General features: G+C 44.1%; 1 protein-coding gene across 1 annotated transcript; it reads left to right on the top strand.

The window, feature by feature from the left end:
- On the top strand, positions 1–20049 carry LGI2 (leucine rich repeat LGI family member 2). The gene is made up of 8 exons (XM_063401719.1): positions 1–545; positions 636–707; positions 3560–3631; positions 6764–6835; positions 7366–7437; positions 8495–8664; positions 13421–13585; positions 16104–20049. Exons 1-8 carry the CDS (start codon positions 361–363, stop codon positions 16919–16921), a joined length of 1626 nt encoding a protein of 541 aa, XP_063257789.1. The 5' UTR covers positions 1–360; the 3' UTR covers positions 16922–20049.
- The last annotated feature ends 2515 nt before the right edge of the window (positions 20050–22564 follow it).

Here is a 22564-nt window from a genome sequence, read left to right as displayed (position 1 = left end):
TCCGGGCCAAACACCCCCAGCTCCCTTAGCCTCTCCTCGCAGGACCTGTGCTCCAAACCCTTCACCAGCTTCGTTGCCCTTCTCCGGACACGCTCCAGCACCCCAGCCCTCCCCGGTTTTCCGGAGTAGCATCACTCCGGAGCCACCAGCGGGGGCCACCCGCGCCCTGCGCCTCCCGCGGGGCTCCGGGCTCCCGTCCCGCGGGGAGGCGGAGGGCCAGGTGTCCCCGCCGCGCCTCGCCTCGCCCCGCCCGCCGGGACCCCCCCTCGGCGTCCCGGCGCCGCAGCGGAGGCGGCGCCGCGCTGATGTCAGGGCGCGGGGGGCGGCGGGGAGCGGCCGGCGGGCAGCGGCGGTGCGGGGATGGCGGCCCCGCTGCGGCTCCTGCCCGCGCTCTGCTTTGCCGCCGCCGCGCTGCTGGCGCTGCCGCCGCCCGGCGCCCCGCGCAGGCCGCGCTGCGGGCCGCCCTGCAGCTGCTGGCGGGAGTCGGCGCTGTGCGTGGGCGCGGCGGGGGCGCCGCGCAGCCTGCCCGCCGGCCTGGGCTCCCTGTGAGTGCGGGGCCGCGGGACGGAGCGGGCAGCAGGCTGCCGGAGGGATGCGGGGCGCTCCCGCCTGACGGGTGGCATCTCTTTTCGCAGGAGCCTGGTCAACGGGACCTTCTCCGAAGTCAAGGACAGGATGTTTTCCCACCTGCCCTCCCTGCAGCTGCTGTAAGTATGGCACTGGGAAGGAGCACGGCCAAGTAGCACCTCACCCCTTCCTCCTAAATAGAGTCCCTGTAAGCATAGAGGCTCTCAGTTTCTCCTAAGTAGAGCTCCCTTTCCCTTGTAGAAAGGGAGAAACGGGAGAAAGCTTGCACAGTCCCCCAGTTGTAGCTGCTGTTTCATAACATTTCTGCTCAGGGGTGCATTTTCTGCTCAGAAACCACTTCAAAAAATATGTATTTAGTTCCTAAAGGAGGGAAAAGTGTTTTATGGTGCCCTAAGTTCCACTTTTTTTTAAACTTCAGCTTTAGTAAGTTTAAGGTTGAGTTTTGTCCCCCAGAGTTGTGTGGTGGTGGCTCTCACTCCTGCTTACTTTGTGCCCAGGAGTCTGGCACTGGCTTTGTGGCACTGTGGGCACAGTGGGGTGAGCAGAGGCTTCCAGGACACACCTCAAGGGAATCCTGTATGTGTGAAGTGCTGGTGTTGTCTGCAGCATGACTCCGTGCTTCAGCATGCAACCTGGAGGGTGGCCCCTACTGACCCAGCGCTCCTCTGTCCCGGGAAACAGTGGCCCAGCTCCCAGCTCTTTGCAGCCATCCCTCCTTCCTGACCCCCGGCAAGCTGCTTGCTTGTGCCCGTGTTGCAGTTTGGAGTGTGCGTCCTGCTCCAGGAGCTTACCCAAACTTGCTTAATTTAGCTGTCCTGGGAGGCAGCAAGGAAGATAGAGAGACTGCAGTACAGCTCCCCTGGGGAGCCTGGATACTCACTTCTCTGGTAGTCTGCAGCAAAGCCGTGCGTTCCGGCCCAGCGCAGCCTGTCCGGAACGCACCGAGCAGGCCAGCCACACCTCCACCCCAGAGGGACTGACTGATCCCCCCAGGCAAAGGTACACTGCAAAGAAAAATTCAGCAAAACGACCCAAAGCCTGCCAGCCTGCCAGAAACTGAGTGCCTGCCACAGAACTAGATGTTCAAATTGGTCTTAGCAAGAGATAGCCTCTAAAGGCACCTGGTGGCTGAAGGCGAGGCTCCTCTCTTGGGCACCCCACCTCCTTTGACTTAAAGGCCTGTGTTCCTGCTGGGAGGAGCAGCACTCCATGCAAAATGCTGGGGGAAAGTGGGGAAAGCAAGGGGTGGAAGCCTTCACCTCCTTCAGCGTGAAACTGGTCCCCAAACCCAAGTCTCTGTGAGAGCTGGGGGTCAGCACCAAGCCCCCCACAGAGGGCACGAGGACCCTGCCCACCAATAAATGGTGGCAAACTGTGACCTGTGCCAGCTGGGAAGGAAAGGGAGGGATCCATTCCAGGGTGAGAAGCTGTGGGTGGAAAATTAGAGCTGGGGGGAACCTTGCTTGGTTTGGATGGTGGTACAAGGAAGAGAGAGGAAGAGCAGATGAAGATGGTCCCTTTTCCTTAGCTGTAGTAGATTCTCTGGAGATGTCAATGTGTGTAGGGTGGTGGGGCAGAGGTGGGTTCTTGAGGAAGGCAGAAGTTGCTCCTGTCACTTTACGTGGTAAGTCAGATGTGGGAGCAAGAGGGATTTGTCACCACCACCTTGGGCACTCACAAGTTCTGTTGTTTAGTGTAATTTGTATCTTTTTTCCTTAAAACGTGAGAAAAAAAATAACAAATAACAAAGAGCTGCATGCATAATTGAGCACATGGGCACCTCAGGATAATGTCTTCTGTGGCAGTAATCATGGTAAAATAGTAATGCAAGGATTTATTTTTGATGGTGGTCTTCATCTTTGTCAGATTTCTTTGGGATAATTTAAGGAGCATTTGTCTAGTATTAGCATAATATCCAGGGATCACAGGGAAAGTTTGCATTTCATGTTCATTAGTCTTCTAAATTAATTTTAGTAAAATGCCTAAAACCATGCAAAAGGAAGATTAATCAGTTGCTCTAATAAAGTAATTAGTGCAGACATATTCATTCATAGGGGAAAATCCTGAGATTTTCCAAAAATTATTTCTTTTGAGGGGTGTTAATATTTTAGACCAAATAAGAAGTTTTGCTATTTTCCTGAAAGGAGATTGCCCTCTCTGCCTTTGAACATCAACATTTGGAGATTGTCTGCTGTTGTGGTTTAATATAGCAAGGAATGAGCTTTGCTGGCAAAGCCTCCCTAACCTCCCTGGCTGTCTTGTGCTGGCTCAGGTGATAGCCTCTCTGGTGCAGCTCTAAGTTTTGTCCCTGAAGTTCACAGGGGGGTAGGGCAAGGCAGTGCCGAGAGGAGGCACTGCTGCAGCTCCTCTCAGCGCCTGTGGACACAGCGCTTGGCTTTATAAAGGCAGCAGGGTTCTCTGTCTCAGTGGTTTGGACACGTCTGTGTTTCCAGCAGACAAACTGGCTGCTGTCCTCCCACACTGCAGGCTGTCCCCATCTGCAGGTCAGGCTTGGAGCACTCCCCTGGGAGTGTGGAATGAGTGAGCACTGGCCCACTGCGACTGCATAAGTGAGAGCTGGTGCTTGGCAGCTCAGGACTGGCCATGGGCTGGGCTCTGAAAAGCTGGAGGGGTGTTAAGTGGATGGGGCCCACACTCAGCAGACATGCCATCTAATGATGACTTGCTCTGCTCAGTGGACCATAGGGTTGAGGAGCAGGTTGTATTTAGCCAAGGTCAATGGCACAGCAAGCATTTTTCCTGGGGAGTGGTGGACATTAACTACTGTCATGTAATGCCTTTAATTTTTTTTCAATGGACACTTCCACAGTCTTTTATGTGTGCTGCAGTGGTGGGGTGATATGGGCTCAAGTCAGTGAGATTAGTTTGGTCATGGGCAATAAACACAATAGGCATAATCCGGTGTGTCAAGTTTTAATGTGCTTTCCTGATGCCTGCTCTCCATTTTCAGCTTGCTGAACTCCAACTCCTTCACTGTTATACGAGATGATGCCTTTGCTGGTCTCTTCCATCTGGAATACCTGTAAGTTTGGTATTTTATGTCCTTTATAAATAAAGATGTTTTGATAAGTTGCCAAGACTCCTGCTGCAGAGTCTTGGTCTTTACTGTGATTCCCAAGAGCGGGGGAGCTGCAGGATTTATGTTGCACTCCCGTGCAAATATTCTTTATAGTGGCTGACGATTTTTCAGATGTTACAGTGCATTTTTGAAAGATATGCCGTGAATGTGAGGTGTCTCTGTGCAATTACAGCACACCAAAAAGGCATTGCTTAGCAGGAGCTGGTCTTGTCCTTCCAGAAAAGTGTCTGTGAAAGGGGATTTGAACCTCAGGCAAGAGGTGGAGCAGCCTGACCTGACCTATGGGCGGCCCAAGCAGGAATTGCAGAATAATGGTGTACTGCCCAGAAGAACCCTGATTCTGCTTCTCTTCTCCCAACTTTTGCCTTTTTTCTGATACCCCTAATAATCTCCATAGAATTTATTGTTATCTTATAATTATAAATATGTAAACAGATAAACATATATTTCATATAATATAAATTATAGTAATTGTTTATATTATTATTTAAAATTATTTAACTCTTATTTTGTTTATATCATTCCGTTTATTTTTTACATTCCTTTCTTTTTCTGGTCCTTTTTTTTATTTTTAGTTCACCCCTTTTCTTATATAAAAAAGTATTAGCCTTGGTACAAGGTTATCCTCCCTTCACACTCCAAAGGATGACATTTCTCTGTGTTACTCAGTATGAGCTGGTCTGTTTGAAACTATCAATACAACCTGAAAAAAATCCTCACCCCACCCACCTTTCCAAGGTGAAATGAACCTGTGGAAAACATTTGTCCTTTTCTACAGGAAGACCAATGCTCATAAAACTGACTCTTGCTAAAATCTTGAAGGCAAATACATATTATGGTGGGGTATATTCAGGGTTAATAGTCTGGTACATGTGGAGTAGCCAACAATGGAATTTGCAGCTAATGGTAAATGATATATGCTAAAATCCATGGTTCATCTACATCTGGATTTTTCAGAGATAGCAAGTTATCTAAGCATTCTCTTTTCCTTGTGTCTACAGGGAAAAAATCATTTGCAGTAGTTTGTAAAAAGGAAGAAAAACTTTTTCCATTGTACCATTGATGTCCTGCTTTCAAGTGCTGATGGGCTTATCCCAGCAGCACAGCAAACATTGTGGTAATTGTACTGGTCACTGCAGCCAGATCCCTGTCTGAGTGAAACACCCTGCTCTCCTCAGATGGTCAAAGGGCAAATCTCTGTCCCTGACCACCAGCTGCAAGCCAGGGAGCAGGATGAAGACTGGTAAAACCTTACAGTTTCAGATTCTTTTAGCAGCTGTACAAGTGGTCTCCGTTAATGGTTGTGGTTGCCTTTTCTGCCAATTCCATAGAGCTTTCCCTCTTCCCAGCATATCACTCCTCCACTTTTTGGGAACTGGCTGTGAGTGGCCTTTCTCTGTGATTTGGGTTTTTTTGGTCCTGCAGGCAGTACTCATGTCTCTTAGTTACCAGGGATCAGACTTTGTAGAGAAGGAAACCTCACTGACAAACAGGAATGACAAGTGTCTGTGTGCACAAAGCCAATGTCTCTGGCCAAAGAGCAGCTGGGGAACACCCACAGCTGATACCTATACACAGAGAATATATCTCCAGCTGTCTCCTGCTGCACTTGCAGCACTCCTAATGGCATTCAGTGCACCCTTAAACTGACCCTGTGTACAGAGTCTGGGTAACACAGGCCTGAGAAAGACAGAAGCTTTGCTGGTGAACAACTGGAATTCCCAGAGTGGTGTCTCTTGGAGGCCAGGCTTGGTGATTCAAGAATTTGGCAAAATCTTGAGTTCCAGCTTGTTGCAGTGTAGCCTTGTTTATTCTCATGGACCACTGAGCTGGTGCTGTGCCAGTGAGGGTGTCAGGAGGCAGCATGGTGCTCTGCTCTTGTGAGTTGAGTTTGTGGCTCCACACAGCCCTGAAAGGGCTGAGCTGCCTCTGACATCTCCCACACAGACACAGCACCTTCTCATCTGCACCCTTTGCCTGCAGTCAGGGTCTCGGTTACTTCATGAAGGATTTTTCCTATACCTAAACAGCAGAACCAAGAGCACTTGTCATCCCCTGCATTCCCATCTTCACTCTCTTGAGAAGAGACCTTGTCTCATAGCATTTTTCCTCTAACTCCTCTGGAGGGCAAAGAGAGCTGCCTAGGAATAAGGGAGGCACTTTCATCTTGTAAGCGTTTTATAAAGTCAGCGTACAGTTGTCTTCATCCAGGTATAGCTGTTTCAGGCAATATCTTGATGGCCACCTGGCTGCAGTCACTTTGCAGGGATGATGGTGTATTTAGGGATGCGTCCTCAAGCGCTCAGGGGTCAGGATGCTCAAATATCAGCTCTTTCTTTAAATGCTGATGTGCAGTCAGGAGGAACAGTGTGCTGCTGGAATCGATATGTGCCTGTCATTATTCCCCCAGTGCATGGGCTGTGACTTGGGTGCACCTGGCAGCCTGTGGGGGAGATGTCCCAGCTGGACAGAGCTGAACTGTGGCAGCCAGCACTAAACCAAGGCAGTGTCTCAGTGTCTGTGCAGATGTCAAGGGTGCACAGCTCAGCTCAGGGCTGTGTGGGGATGCAGGTGGCACTGCGTGTGTGTGCAGCCGTGGGAGCTCCCCATCAGAACAGCTCTGCAGCCTGGGCAGCCTGGCACTGCTGTGCTGCCTGCTGGTTTGAAAATGCTGGTGATTTGTGAGAGGGGAAGGTAGGACTTTATCTTCTAAAGTCTGCCTCAGGAGGTCTCCTCTCCTAAACAGGTCTCTTGCATCACACAACACATCCTGAGAGGATTACCAAGAGAAAAATAATTTTTTTTGCCTTGTTCACTTTGTTCCATTTCTGCTGGACGTTTGTGTCATGTGCCATCCCTTGTGCTTCCAGGTACTGGCATTGTTCCTTGCAGTCTGCCCAAGGAAAGGGGAAAAGGGAACATGAGCAGCTCCACTGAGACTTCCCACCTTTCACTCTGAGAGAACTGCCCAGAAATATGCTGCATCTGGCAACCACATCACAGCTTAAAGCACTGTGATGCTAATAATAATGTTACTTAAAGTATTTTAAAATACCTCTCTTTTTTTTGGCCTAGATTTATTGAAGGAAACAAAATTGAAACCATTTCAAGAAATGCATTTCGTGGCCTTCGTGACCTGACTCACCTGTAAGTTATTTAACACTTGAGAGTAATTTCTACTCGAACAAAACACTCCTGGGAGACCACTGGTTTTCCTGCTACACAGAAAACTTCTCTTCCCTCTGTGTCAGCTTCCTGCTGCTGTCAAAAACATGCCTTCCATGAGGCAATTCTTGCCTGGGCAGCACTGCCACACGTTGGGCTGCCTGTGTGCAGGCACAGCTGGGTCTGGTACCCCCAGTGCTGCACTGGCACCACCACCCCACTGCCTACTCATGATTAACATTCCTGCTTCTTGCCAGTGTGCTCACTGATTGCTCTGTGGGTTACATTTGCACCTGGGAAATAAAAAAAGCTTTAAATATTTTACTTTTATGTGAACTTCAAATAATCTCCATTCTTGAATGAGAATAATTAATGCCTGTTCCTGGCGACTTCTAGCAGTGCCAGTGGCTGGACAGTACAGGATAATTAACAACCTGTAAGTGAGCTCACACTTGGTAAGAATTGCAAGATAAGAGATAGCAATGATATTAAGCTCTAACTTTCTTTTCTAGTTCTTTGGCCAATAACCATCTCAAAGCTCTGCCAAGGGATGTCTTCAGCGATTTAGATTCTTTAATTGAACTGTAAGTAATGAGAATCCTTCTGCTGCTTCTGTCACTCTTGCTCTCAGTTTTAGGTTCTGGGTGTGTGGTGATGTATCTGGTATCTACACAGAAAAAAAAGTGTATCTTTTTGTTCTAGTTTTCTTCATTTTATAATTGTTTGCTTGATAGACTCTTCTAAAGTAACTGCTATTTCTTAAATCACTGTTGCTTCTTGTGGTGCTGTGCATAGCTTGTGTTACTGCACTTCTTTCTGATGTCTCATGTAAATTGTGCTTTAGGTAAAGGGAAACAATGAATTTTAAACCCACAATTTCTCTGAACATATTTTCTTATTATTGTTGCATATTCCCTGAGATCATTTTAGTACAAGGGATTAGTTAAAAAAACAAAACAAAACCAGCTTCTTTTCCTTGTTTCTGTGCTGTTGTAGCACATTGCTGACATTCTGTCAGTATTTCCCTGTGTAACTAGGATTCTCCTATTTTTATCTCCTACAGCAAAGTAAAATCATAAGGCACAGAAATTTCCAAAGGATCAAAGAACAAATACAGTGTTGAAATTGCATGTACATTAGCAGGAAGGAGTTAAATTGACTCTGCATCAGCAGCGACTCAAAAAATACAAGCCCTACATCTGTATTTTACATCTGCAAAGCTGCTCTGTCAACCAGCAGTACTGGGACAGTTTAGTGAAGAAATGGGAATTATCTGTGTCAGTGGTAAATGGTGCAAAGGAGGCTTGCAGCAGTCAATCTGAATGTCAGGATGTATTACATTACAGTCCTCATCCTATGAAAACTTACAAAAAAAGTAACTTTACACATGAATCACAGTGCTCCATTACTATGATTATGTATGACCATAGACTGCAACTGTTTTTCAAAAAAACTCAGTGAAAGAGAGCTCATAATAAAGGAGTCCAAATAAAACTTAAGAAACGTTCCTGTTTTCAGTTCAGAGCAATTCAAGGATACTCAGATATTTTGAAATTCAGCATGCCAAGGTGATGACAGTTCTGTAGTCCTCATATTGCTATCAACCTTTTCAAATATGTTTATTTCTGTGTGTTTTTTTAGAGATTTAAGGGGAAATAAATTTGAGTGTGACTGCAAAGCCAAGTGGTTGTTTTTGTGGTTAAAGATGACAAATTCCACTGTTTCTGATGTCCTGTGTATTGGTCCAGCAGAATATCAGGATAAGAAGTTAAATGATGTGACAAGTTTTGATTATGAATGCATCACTACAGGTATTCAGAATGTATATTTCTAAGCACACTACAAATGGTTAAATATCAGAAGTTTAGATAATAACCTTTTGTTTCTATGAGCATGACCTGGGGGGAGGAAAGGGTTACATACAAAGCACTTCCAAGTACTAGAACAAGTACAAAATGGGAAAATTACATTTAAAAGCCAAAGTTAGTACTGAGTTTTTATTTGGATTAAGTGATAATGGGAGAAGAGCTCTGCCTATTCATATTCCAAAAGACTTGATTATGACTCAATTTGTGGCTTAATTTTTATCACAGAATGCTTTTTATTATCTGGAATAAAGCCATATAGTTATGGCAGATGAGTTTCTTAAAATCTCTGTATTTCACAGAAAGCAATGAAAATAAGTTCAAAAATGTGGCTATAGCTGTTATCTTTATTTGATAAATCATGATTTATTAGCATCAAAGATGGTGGCAATAGTGCCAGAAGTTTTTCATGGGAACTCCATTAAGTTGAAGAGAAAAGTCCAATAATATTCTGACTACTGTCTTGCCTAGGATCTTGACTTTTTATTTTTTAAGGTAATGTAAAGCATGCTGAAGGGAGTGAAGAGAAATTTGCATGTGGTTATGCTTATATTTTATGCCCCAACTGCTGCAGTTAGCTATCTTTAAATGTAGTCACATCATATAACTGAAAATATCAGCTGTGGGTATTGTTTTTCATCTTTTTTGAATAGGATGGCAGTGCTCTGCCTTTTTTCTAGACAGTAATATCAAAGGTGTGCAAGTTCTCATCTGTCATCAAGTCAGTCATTATTATTAAAAGACAAGAGAAAAGATGATTACTAGTAATGTAAAATGGAATTTCAGGTAAAGGCATGAAAGGTGCTTTGATGGCAATATGTGAAGGAAAAAGGGAATGAACTCAGAATTCAAAATTATGTCAGAAGAGCGGCAGAGGTAACATGCAATAATCTGCTGCATAAAAGGCTGTCAAACACAGGAGAGCAATGAAGTTTAGAACAGCACTGAAGTTACATTCTTACGTCTGCTGAACCACTGAGATGCAGCAATGCAAAGTAAAAGCAGGCTTTATTTCATTGCAATCTGGTTTAAGCTGTTGTGCAGCACTAACAGTGCACAAGAGAAAGGCTCACCTGGTCCTCAAACCCATCCTGACCTACAGGCCCTCTGTCACCTTTTTATACCTAGACACTGCAAAGTTGCTCCAGGCAAAATTCACCCTTAACATTGTCCCTTTGTCTGCTGTAAATGAAATGACACCAAGCATAAATCTAATTTCATGTGCTGCAGAGTTTTTGGGGACCGAAGGCGTTCCATGGGGCAAGGATTGCCCAGCTGAACATTTGTTCAAATGCCCTCAGAGAAGCACTCCCACAGCACAGCTGTGCCTGCCATACTCTGTCCTGTGTGGCCTTGGTGGTCTGTGGTGTCAGGCCACTGCTGCTTTCTCCTTCTCTGCCATTGCCTCCCCCAGATCCAAAGGGAGTGTAAATATGCCCTATTCCATCCTTGAGGATTGATTAGTCACAGGCTTAGAATATATACTGTATTCTAAGTAAAGCAATATACCCCATAGGTGTAATCTTTCCCAGCCAGCGGTGGGCAGGGCTCTGCAAACCTCTTTCATTCACGTTAGTCTTTAGTGTAGTAGATCCCTCCTTTGTCAGGTGGGACCAGACTTTCCATCATTTCTGGTCTCCAGCACGCTGTGCTGAGCATGACTGGATGCAGGCTGTGGTAACAGAGCAGTTTGCTTGGTAAAATGTGAGTCTCGTTGGCCCAGTCAGCTCACTGTATCAGCTGAACTGCTACAGTGGTAACAGGAGGGATGGAAAGAGGTGCTGCCAAATTTAAAATAAAAAGGCAAAGAACAAAATGGTCCTGTTGCTTCTTCACAGAGAAAGGGATTGACAGTATTGGTGACCTGCATTTCAACTCTTTTTGTGATAGCATGTGTCTTTTCCATTTCTCAGTGCTTGCATCACGGAAGCAGGTTAAGCCATTTCACTTCATTTCTTGTTTTTCTTCCTCAACAGTGTGTGAGGGGGCTGTGCTGTGGCTGTGAGCAGCACAGGGGAACAGGTAACCCACTCTCAGGAGACTGGAAAACAGGCCCTGGGCTCCCACAGCCACTGGAAACAGGCCCTGTGCATGCCTGGGACCTGCTTTGCCCAGACCTGCAGGCAGGGATCATCTCACTGGACTTTGGAAACTTGTTTTCCCCTTTCTTTACCTATCTGGGATTGTCTTCTGGAGGTGGTCTTTTCTTTCCCTGCTGTCTGGAAGGGAGGTAGTTTCCAAATTAATAGGTACTGCTCCATTCTTGCTCCTGTGCTGGAGATCTGTAGTGGGAGAAGGGAAAGGATGGTTATCACTCCCTGCTGGCACACCCAGGTCCTGGGTAGCCTTACCTGGAACAGAAGTGTCCACTGCAGGGAGGAAGGGATGTGAGGAGAGTGGGACTGAAATGCAGGATGCAGTTTTGGAGCAGCTGCCCAAACAGACCATCACTTATATTTTTCCTTAGTGTCCTCCAATATTCCCTGCACACTCCACCTCTCCTGTGCTGGTATTAGTTCTCCTGTGTGCTGGGATCAGCCCAAGCAAGGGCTGGCAGAAGGAAAATCAGCCCAATAAAAGTGTTGGGTCCCTCAGCTATGACACCACGATGCCAGTTCAGGCACAGAGGGAGCAGAGGTGGAATAAGTGACTGGAGGACAGGGGGGCACCCTCACTCTCAGCCAGCAGAAAACAGCGTGAGAAACGTGTCTTGAGAGAGGGAGAGCAAAACTGTGTGTGGGGTGGGAGGGAGAGAGGGACTGCCCATGCCGGTAGCAGCACAGGGGGGAGCGTGGGCTGTGTCCTCTGCCCTCTCCCATCCAGGGCATCTGGCTTAAAAGTGAAAGATTTTGGAAAAGGGCTCCTCCCCCAGTCCTGTATTTACTGCATTAGCTTTTTCTAGCATTACAGCAAGACATGTAGAACTAAATCAAGGCTCCAAGGCCTAAATGTTTTGCAACCCTGATGTGGCAGCAACTTTTACTGTGTATCACTGTTCTACATTACAGTCTGGTATTCCCAGCTGGTACTAAAACCAACATTTATTGCTTTTTACTGATTACAAATGATTTCCCTACCCATTTTCACATACAGACTGGTTTGTTTCAATTCACAGATTCCCCCAAAGTGTTTCACAGCTGTTCAGATTTCAAGAGATGTCTTTTCAGGATTAGTTTTTTGGGGTTTTTTTCCGCAATATTTAAAAAATATTTTTATCTCCTATGACTCTATCTGCTATTGCTCCATCCTTTAGCTACCTTTTATAACTGGTCAGTCACTTTTACTTCCTGCATACTTCAGTGTCAGTTTCCCCCAGCTCTTTTAATTTCCCAGTGAGAATGAAGATAACGTTCTTGTTTGCCTACCAGCATTTATGAACCAAGCCCAAGCTCTATTTATAACAGTCCCTCGAAGAATGAAGACTGTCATTTCTTTCACAGCTGTGGAATCTGCTCTGTTTATTTAATGGTAGTCATCTATCTTTATTCTCCACAAGTGTAACTTCTCAAGGGCAAGGCTTTCAAGCATGCAGAAACAAAGGTTTCTTCATTCAGAAGCAATTATTTCATAATGCACCAAAACAAGGGACTCGAGTGAGGACTTAATTACCATTTCACCACAATCCCTGGATGCTCAGGCCCTTCCAGCATAGGAGGGTGTGGTGAAGGCATGTAGCAAATGGAGCTTAAGACAGAGCAGTGCAGGGTTCTGCACAGAAATGCCATCATAGGGGATATGCCTTTCCTTTTCTACATATTCATATCCATACATTACTTCAATGCAGGCCTCCTACCACATTTTAGACCTGAGTGCTTTGTCAGCTCTGCTACACCATGGTTTTTTCCTGATAACAGAGATCTTGCACAACTGTCTGGTCAAATGTCAAATTCAGACCCAAGTCTCCTCACTTTGCCCCAGACTGGCTCTGTGATGACTGCTGACATACCCCAGGGTGAATTTTCAAGTTAAGTCCACAAAGGCACTTAATTTTTGAGAAAAAAAAAGTCTTTAATTCTGGAGTTACGCTCCTAATATTCACAGCTTGCTCCAATTTCTCAGTCTTATTGTCTAGGATAAGGTTTCCACTGGATAGTAATTTTCAGGTTGGTTGTATTTTATGCCTAAACTACATTAAAATGCCCCATAAAACATTATGTTAACTGAGTTTTTGATTACACCATTTTGTCTATGGTCTAGGCAAAATGGGGTTATCCCTAGGCAAACTTCAGATATCATTTCACTTTCTGCCTGGTTTAGCATAACACAAATTGCTAGTGATTAAATTTGCATGACTTAAGAAGTTATTGGACTTCAGCTGGTAGTTGCTATCTCTCAGCTTGAATGTGATTCTAGCAAGGCCATTTCACTTGACGGGAAAGCAACTTCCAGCTGTGGGGAAAGAGACTTCTCTCTCTATTTCACTGATAGTAGCCAGCCTAGCTGGAAAATCTGAATTATTTCACTATTTACATATTTAATCTCCTTGACAAATACATTTCCAGAGGACAGTTCATGATACCTAAAGCAGGAGACGCTTTCCCTGTTGCTGCATGCCTAACATGAGCACTAATACTTCCATGATAACATTATACAAAATTCAGAGTATTTCACTCATTTTTCTGTGTACATCATTCTAATCAGTGACCACTTACTCTGTTTCCAGCAAGGATGTATTCTAACTGTTGTAAATGTATGTTTTCAGATTTTGTTGTCCACCAGATCTTGCCCTACCAGTCAGTTTCAGTGGATACGTTCAACTCAAAGAATGATGTGTTTGTAGCTATTGCACAGCCCAGCATGGAGAACTGCATGGTGCTGGAGTGGGATCACATCGAAATGAATTTCAGGAGTTATGACAATATCACAGGTATGTGAACACTGGGATTCCAGTCACTGATGGACTGTTGGCATTTCACAAGGATAAGATTTGTAGATGGGACCAGTTTGTTGGGTTTTGTCCTGAATGCCTGTTGAATTTGGTTGATTGAAGTGAGTGACGTTTGGACATGAGTGACTCCATGGAATAATGCTTCTTGTTCATACATGCACATTTCACCTTACTGTAGCACACAAACCAGACTTTTTTTGTCCAATGTTGTAAACTTTTCTGGAGGAGCAAGCACTTGCCATGAATGTCACACCATGGCCCAGCTTAGCACTCACTGCCTGAATCACACAGCAAGTTAAAGCAGAAGCTGAAGGAGCACTTGATCTTGCCAAAGTACCTGCAAAACAATATAAAAAGAATCTACTGCATGTAGGAGGAAACAGGACTGAAGGATGCTTTTAGGGTGAGCTGACCAGGAAGCCAGTTGAAAACGACAGAAATATTTAAGCTGTGATTGTTACCTAAAGAGATGTGCTGTAAAGCTTCAGCATTTACTTTTCATTTACAAAAATGCTCAATTAATATCTTGGCTAGATTACTGATCAAACAAAAAGCCTGTGTGGATGCCAGGTGATGTTCTGATGCTGATTTTCTAACAACTGTTCTGTCCCTAACCAACACTTGTGGTACTGAGTCACACCATGACAGCCCAGACAGTCTCTTCAAAGCTGTTATCTGCTACCTGATTTCCCAGATACTCCAAGCCAGAGGTTTTGAAGACTCAGGAGCTAAATTATCCATGGAGCATCTTTCCTTCCTGTTCCTTGTTGTCTGTGATTGATTATTTTTTATCTTCTATTCTGGAAGACGTAGGGTACACTGCGTCCTCCTCTGGTGTGGAATTCTACAAAGGCAGTAAGCTGTGTGTATCACTAACAAAAGTTTACAAGAAGCTACCCCTCCATCAGGAAATTTGGGGAATAAAAAATGTTGCTTTTTTAGGTTTCATTGTGATTTGGTAGATTAGGGTAAAATATGTACCAGGGATGTAAACTGAGAAGTCTACAGCCAGAGAGAGCTAGCTGAGCCCTAGAAAAACTGGAAATTAAATTGAGAGTTTGACTGATTTGCAAAGATAGCTGCCTTCCAGATGTATTTCACCTTCCTCTGAATGACTCAATTAGGAGACATTTCTGCCAGGGACTTATGTCCTATCTCCACACCCAGAGCTTGTTCCTGGAAGGTCTGAGCTTGAGCTCTGGACTCTGAAATGTATGTGAGCTTGAGATTTTTGCCAGGGGACACAGGCACATAAAGAGCCTCCTGCAGAGCTTGAGGACTGTTTCGTAGAGCTCTGGAGCCAGCTCCACAGAGAATTTCACTACTTATTATTTGCTTGGCATTTGGATGTCTAAATTTAGCCCTTCACAACATGGGCTTATGGAGCTGAGCTAGTTGTCAAGGTTGCCTTTACAGTGAACATGAAGATAAAAGCAGTGCTGTCCTCTGCAGAAGGAGACAGGAGAGAGGTGAAAGCTCTTCTAGAGTTTGTTTTGACTAAGTTAGATCAGAAGGAGCCTGGATGATCAGCTTGACCATTCATGCCTGTGCTGCAGATACCCTGCTGTACTGAGATGAAGGCACTCCCAGCTCTCCTGCACTGGGAGGGTGGCAGATCACTCCAGGACAGCTCTGAAAGCCACGGGCAGGGGACCAGCAGAGGAGCCAGGGTGAATCTGCTGTAGTGACTGACCAAGGATGCATTGAGGAACTTGTGCAGCTACAGTTCTACTTAAACTGTGTGCTTCACAGAGGAATTCTCTGCTTCCAACAACATGTATCATAACAGTCTCGTTGTTACTTTTTTGATATGGTTCTTGTTTAGTGTAACTTGACATCCTCAAAACAGATCACAGCCTGATTGGATCTATCTGGAACTGCAATATTCCTAAATCTTTCTAGTTTAACAAAATCCCAAGAATACCTAACACAAGCAATAGAGTTAGATTTATCTTTTTTCATCTTGCTGTCAGGTCATATATCCACAAGATGCATCAATATTTCTACGTACAGTAGCAAAAAGCTGACTCTAACCCTTCTGGAGCAAGAAAAATACACTAGATTTAATTCTTCTAGTTAAGACAGAAAGATAGGCATTACAAGAATAAGAGAATTTCAGATATTTGATGAATGGCAAGATAAAAACTCTTGTCAGTTTTAAATAATAAAATTTAGCTTAAATAATAGTTTTGGATACTAGGAAATAGGATACTCTGTCTGAACAAACAGAGAAATAAGAAGTATTTTGCATAAAAAGGAATTAGCATTTTATAGTACATCATACTTGTACACAATGCAGGGTGGGACAAGTCATCTCTCCAGCTATTGGGAAGCAAAAAGCTTGAAAAGATGCTCTGATGGCATGTAGCAGAAGACAAAATTATGAGATGGTGCAGTTTAAAAAAAGGGGAGGGGTGGTTTGGTAATGTCTGTTGTGTGAAGGGCGGCTTGTGCTGTGCTAACACTTGTTGTTTTGTTTTCTTTCTTTGGGCAATAGGTCAGTCTATAGTGGGATGTAAAGCCATTCTTGTTGGTGACCAAGTCTTTGTGGTGGTGGCACAGCTCTTTGGTGGCTCACACATTTACAAGTTTGATGAAAGCTGGACGAAGTTTGTCAAATTCCAGGATATTGAAGTATCTCGCATTTCCAAGCCGAATGATATAGAGCTTTTTGAGATAGACAGTGAAATGTTTTTTGTCATAGCTGATAGCTCTAAAGCGGGTTTGTCAACAGTGTATAAGTGGAATAACAAAGGATTTTATTCATATCAGTCTCTTCACGAATGGTTCAGGGACACTGATGCTGAGTTTCTCGATATAGATGGGAAATCACATTTAATCCTCTCTAGCCGTTCCCAGGTGCCCATTATACTCCAGTGGAACAAAGCCTCCAAAAAGTTTGTCCCACACAGTGAAATCCCCAACATGGAAGATGTCTTGGCCGTGAAGAGTTTCAGGATGCAAGATGACCTTTACATCACACTCACGAGATTCATTGGTGACTCCAGAGTTATGAAATGGAATAGCAAACAGTTTGTGGAGATACAGGCTCTTCCATCCCGAGGAGCCATGACGCTGCAGCCTTTCTCCTTCAAGAACAGTTATTACCTAGCCTTGGGAAGTGACTATACCTTCTCCCAGATTTACCAGTGGGATGGTGAAAAGAAGATATTCAGATTATTTAAAGAAATCTATGTGCAAGCACCACGGTCTTTCACAGCTGTGTCAACAGACCGAAGAGATTTTTTCTTTGCCTCTAGTTTTAAAGGAAACACTCAAATATTTGAACATATCATCATTGACTTGAGTTTATGAAAAGATGCTGGAGTGAAATTTATGTAGAATGACATTTATACACAAACAAAACAAAAAGAGACCTTTCCAAAAACAGGGTGCACCTATGGAGTATGATGACATTTTCTGAACTTTTCAAACTTGCATATTAATCAGGGACTGCATTTACTTGGTTACTGCATGACATGTCCAATTTATCCTTTTTCAAAGACACTTAGCAATCTACAGTTATTCAAAGAGGAGTGCAGTGCATTAGAATTAATGTTGACATCTAAGAGAATGATTTAAATTTTATCCAGAAAACCTACCTAAATTTGGACATCTCATAAAGTGAAGAGTGAGCCATACAAAGCATAAAAATTATCTTGACTCCTAAACTAACATTTTAGTAGTGTAAGTTTTAATATTAGAGCCAGTTCTTCATGGTTGCTGATGAATTGTGAAAGCAAACAGGAACATTCCAGAATACACTGAGTTCTCTCTTCAAAATCTTTCTTTCTGGTTCACAGTAAATCCAGGACATCATTATAATTCATTGCAGACTGAAGGGAGAGTCAAAATCTATTGCCATTTTTCTTCCATTATTCACTTTTTTCCAGCAACAAATTGTGCATAACAAGTAGGTCAGCCCACAGTAAGTGGGTAGCCAGGAAGAGTGTTTCTCTTCAGGACTGTGAGATCTTAAAAAGTTAACATAGAAAATACCAGAGGTCTGCATGATGCCATGAACAAACCAATTACAAATCCCACCCACTCTCTGTTTTAATAGGTATTCCAGAAATCCATATATTTTTCCTTAATTCATATTTGTCCTGATGATTCCCAGTAGATTCTGGGTGTTTAACGCGTTATTCTGTTGTGAACTCTCATTCCAGAAGACAGAGCATAAGCTTTGTCCCAAACACATATTGACACTGATGCACTGTGCATTGTAGCTCCTCTGTACTCAATGAGGTGATTTACTGTCTAGCATTCCCCCCACAGCTCATTAGCAATAAATTTGGGTTTGGGACATCAAAGTTGTAGCTGGAAAATCCTCCTTCTGGCTAAAGTCTAACTGTGACTTCAGTATCACCAGGTCATCTGAAACCAAGCTGTTGGAGCTGTTTCAAACTAGGGCTAATCCTGCCTCTCCAGTTTCCCTTGGGTCAGTCCAGGCTGTTGCCAGGTTGCTAATCCATTGAAGGTTAAAGAGGAGGATGTGGACAGACTGTGCTTCATTAGTGTTTTGGGTGGTTACAGACCAAGGCATTCATCCTAAATAGGGCAATCCTGGCACACAGAGCCTCTCTCGGGATAGCAGCAAGGGACAGTTTTCCTGGAAAGCCTTTTTTCCACCCTTACCCAACAAAATTGTGTATCAGAGTTCTTGTTTGTTCACTTACACAACATCTTTGAGTTTCCATACCACTTAGTCTACTAGGTTGTTTTATCATGTCTTGCTGTTGCACTACTGCCTTGGATAATAGGCAGGCTTTTGCAAAGCAGGAGGAGCAAAGGGAAATGTCCTTCACTCCTTGTCTCACCATCCTTCTGCTGAGTGGGTGTCACATTTTTCCCCTGGACGTGTGAAACATGGCCTATGATCACAGAGATGTTCTCCTGGGCTTTCTGAAATCCAGGGTGTGAAGTGTGCAGCAGAAGAGGATTGTGTACAAGGACTCCCGTGAGGAGTCATAACCTGCCAGTGACCTGGCATATCACAGTCTTCCCCAGCCTTTGCCTCTCTGCTAAGAAATGAGGTTATTACTGGCCTGTCAGAGAGATAACTCATTCTGACTTTCAGGTGTGTGTTAGGGGTTTTTTCCTACAGAGTTGTTCAACCTGGTTTTGGTTTTGACTACACTGGCAGCCTGGCCCATCCCACCCTCTGAAATACTGAGCACTGTGTCAGTTCCAGGGGTTCAGTCAAGACCAGTAGATGCAAACTAGTGCTCTGCAACAGGGTTTAGCAATACCTCTCCTAGGATTAAACTAACAAATCTGACAAAACAAAGAGATTTGTGTCTGCTAGTGAATACAATTTCTTACCATGCTACCAGTTTACTTCTTAAAGTGGATATGGCTGGCAAGCAACATTTATTTAACCTATGTTGCAGGAAAGCATTTTGTATTTCTTTTCTGTCAAGCATGCAAGTTTCACTAGAGTTGGATGTTCTGATGAGAGTGGCATTTCTCAATGCACCAGCACTTTCTTTAAGGGCTCAACTGTGAGTTCTAGTCACTCAGGAAGGGGCATCAGTCAGAGTGAAAAGCTAGTTTATAGAAATTGGATCCTTCAAGGAAAGCAAGAGGATGCTGGAAAAAGGCTTGTGTATTGAGTACCAGGAGATTGTACTGTTTCAAGAGCCAGGGGGATTTTGAGACTTGGCTATCAAGTTGGATTAAATTAAAATGATCTCTGCAGAGACAGGCTTAATAAAAAGGATAAAGTGATCCACAGGAGTCTAGCTCATTCACATGGGACCAGAAGAAGAGAGTGAGGGAAATGAATTCTGTGGGCAGGCTGCTGCTTCTGCTGAGTAGCTGTTTTGGTTGGTGAGAAAGCCCAGCTCAGCATCCCTCCCAGCTTCAGGAATAGCCTGGAGTCAGACACTGGCCTGCCTGCTCTGCTGAGTTCATCCACAGGAGGTCAAAGCAGGTAAAAGGGAGGGCAAAAAGCATCAGTTGTGTGGTGGTGTGGAATTAAGAAAAGATTATGATACTTTTCACAGGATTAAACAATGGCAAGATCTCAGAAAGAGCCTTGTTCTGCTCTTCCTGCACCCAAGGAAAAGCTGCAGGATGTAGGCATAAAAACAGAAATCACTAACCATTGAAAATACTTTCTGTCTTTCCAAATGCAACCAGGGGTTTGTCTCCATTGTGTATATTCTGTAATAGAAATGGTTTTGAATAGTAAATAAAATATGCACATTCATAATTCATTGAAATGTTAAACCATCAGGACAGTGAAAAAGGATAACAGAACATGCCACTGATAATTTTTAATGTATTCTAAAATACATAAATCTATGTAAAGAGTATTAGTTTATGTAAGCATTGATTTAATATGCACTAGCTACAGTAGGAGCATTTTAAGGTTGTTTATACATCGAGCTTTTTTTAGTAAAGAGGAGCTGATGCAATCTATGCTACTGATGTGTATGTACTCTTTCAATATATGAATAAAATATAGTTAATGTGATTAATAGTGGTGCATCACACATTAAAATATCCACGTTGGGAGGATCCACACTGCCAGAGGAATGGACAGGGTGGGCAAACGAATCCCTGTTTGTTTATGATCGGGTTTGGCTTTTCACAAGGTGGAGAAAACCATGCTCAGATTAGTTAAATCTTTCTTCTGTGCCTGAGGTAGTTCGGACCTCCGAGGTTTTGCTGTTCCCTGATTTTCCCCTTCACTTTTTCCTTACACCCCATCTAGTGTTAGCAAGTAAGCAACGCAGCTATTGCTGCGAGTTCCGTTCATGAGCTGCTCTTTCTTAACACAAAGTGAAGAGATCTTGATTTTCAAAATATTAAAAACACTTGAGATACTTAAGTGGATTTCCTACATGCTGAGTAAATAGGAACCAAGCCTAAAATTACTTCCAAGACTTTCAGATCTTTGATCTGGGGTCTCTTAAGATTCGTTAATTTTTACTGAATCATTGACATTTACTCTCAGATTGAAAAAAATAAATCAGCAATGAATACACTTTATTTAAAGCAATTTTGAGCATTTTCCATTGATCCTGCTAGTCACTAAGGGAGTAATTCTTTTGTTTCCTCTTAGTTCTTCAGAAATAGCACAACTATTTCTGTAACTAATTATAGGCTTGTGCAATCAAAGACATATCTGACATACCATAATGGGATACAATTGCTGGGATCATTGCTTTCCTTCTGGGTATTTCACCTTTTTATGAGTCAGCAGCCCTTGTGGTGTGGTTCACTGAAACTCCATCATAGCTCAAACATCAGTTGCAAATCAGCACTGTTCCCCACCTACTTTCTACCCTTGCTTTATTTGCCCTTGCTAGGTGATTTTTTTTTTTTTCACCCATTACCACATTTTTCAAATCTTCCTTGGAAAGTACCTATTACTCCTTGAAAGTCATAGCAAGATGCCAAGAAAAAAGCATTCCTAAAGAGCAATGCAGGATGGTCACTCCTCCGCAAATTCCAAGGGAAGACAGAGCAGGGTGTTTTTGGAAGGTCAAGATAAAGGCAGATGGGCAAGAACAGCTGTAACAGTCCCACTCAGCCCCTCAGTTACACTCACTCTTGGCACACAGAGATGAGCTGCTACCATGGCACCCTCTTGGCAGCACTGCCCGCAGCCAGGAATTACTGAGATTTCTTTTTCACTCCCTATCTCAGTAGCAATGGAGTTGAGCTGCTAACACTGGTTGGGCTTCTTTTTTTACTTCCTAGCAAGCCAGGCACTTGACAACTCTTGTATTCCCCATGCAGCCAGCCTCCTTTATGAGAAACTGCAGGCTTGACGGTCTAATGGACTTCAAAACTGACCTTCAGAATCAACAAAACCAGGTGGCCACATGATGTTAGATCCCCGCAAAATAAGAGACTGATACTGTGAAAGCAGTTAAAATAACAACCACAAAAACCTAATCTATCCCACAGTACGTATTCCCCCATAAGCCATTGCCATTCTTGCCCCAGAATTGTGTGCTGAGGAGTCCAACAAGCCCACCATTAGCAAGGACATCTTCAACTACATTCAAGCTGCTGAGAGCCCCGTCCAATCTGATCTTGAATGTTTCCAAGGATGGGGCATCCATCATATCTCTGGGCAACCTGTTCCAGTGTTACACCACCCTTATCTTAAAAATTTCTTCCATCTACTCTGAATTTATGCTCTTTTAGTTTAAGACCATTACCCCTTGTTCTGTTGCTACAGGCCCTACCAAAAAGTCTGTCCCTATTTGTCTCACAGGCCTCCTTTAATTACTGAAAGGACACAATGAGGTCTCCCCAGAACCTTCTCCAGGCTGAATAATTCCACTCCCTCACTGTCCTCATAGGAGATGTGCTCCAGCCCTCTGGCGATTTTTGTGGCCCTCCTTTGGATTTGCTCCAACAGGCCAATGTTCTTCCCATGCTAGGAACTACACAGCTGGTAGGGTCTCACTGGACCAGAGTGGGAATCACCTCCCTCAGCCTGCTGGCCACGTTACTTTTGATGCAGCCCAGGATGTAGTTTGCTTTCTAGGCTTCAAACCCACACTACTGGCTCATGTCCAGCTTTTCAACCTCCAGTGACCCCAAGTCCTTCTCTGTGGGGCTGGTCTCAACCCCTTCATCCCCCAGGCTGTATGGATTCTGGGGGCTGCCATGACCCGGGTGCAGCACCCTGCACTTAGTCTTGAACCTCATGGGATTTCCCTGAACCTGCGTCTTGAGCTCATCCAGGTCCCTCTGCATAACATTCAGTTTTGTCAACAGCACCACTCAGCTTGGTGTCGTTGGCAAATTTGCTGAGAGTGCACTTGATTGCTTTGCCTGTGCCATTAATGAAGATATTAAACTGTACTTGTGACAATATAGGCTCCTGAGGGACACCACTTCTCACTGATCTCCATCCAGCATGGAGCCATTGTCCACAACTCTCTGGATGTGATCATACAGCCAATACCAGTTGTTGTGGTTGTGGGAGGG

Source organism: Prinia subflava, chromosome 7 (genome assembly GCF_021018805.1).
Source record: "Prinia subflava isolate CZ2003 ecotype Zambia chromosome 7, Cam_Psub_1.2, whole genome shotgun sequence".
Taxonomy (NCBI): Eukaryota; Metazoa; Chordata; class Aves; order Passeriformes; family Cisticolidae; genus Prinia; species Prinia subflava.
The sequence above is the reverse complement of the archived record's forward strand: the minus strand, read 5'-3'. Positions and strand labels throughout refer to the sequence as shown.

What these genes read in the sequence shown, in the direction of transcription:
- LGI2 (XM_063401719.1), top strand. Translation starts at nt 361, where the DNA reads ATGGCGGCCCCGCTGCGGCTCCTGCCCGCGCTCTGCTTTGCCGCCGCC. An exon ending in CTCTTCCATCTGGAATACCT is followed by an intron (nt 3,632 to 6,763) that starts GTAAGTTTGGTA and finishes TTTTTGGCCTAG; the next exon opens with ATTTATTGAAGGAAACAAAA. An exon ending in TTAGATTCTTTAATTGAACT is followed by an intron (nt 7,438 to 8,494) that starts GTAAGTAATGAG and finishes GTGTTTTTTTAG; the next exon opens with AGATTTAAGGGGAAATAAAT.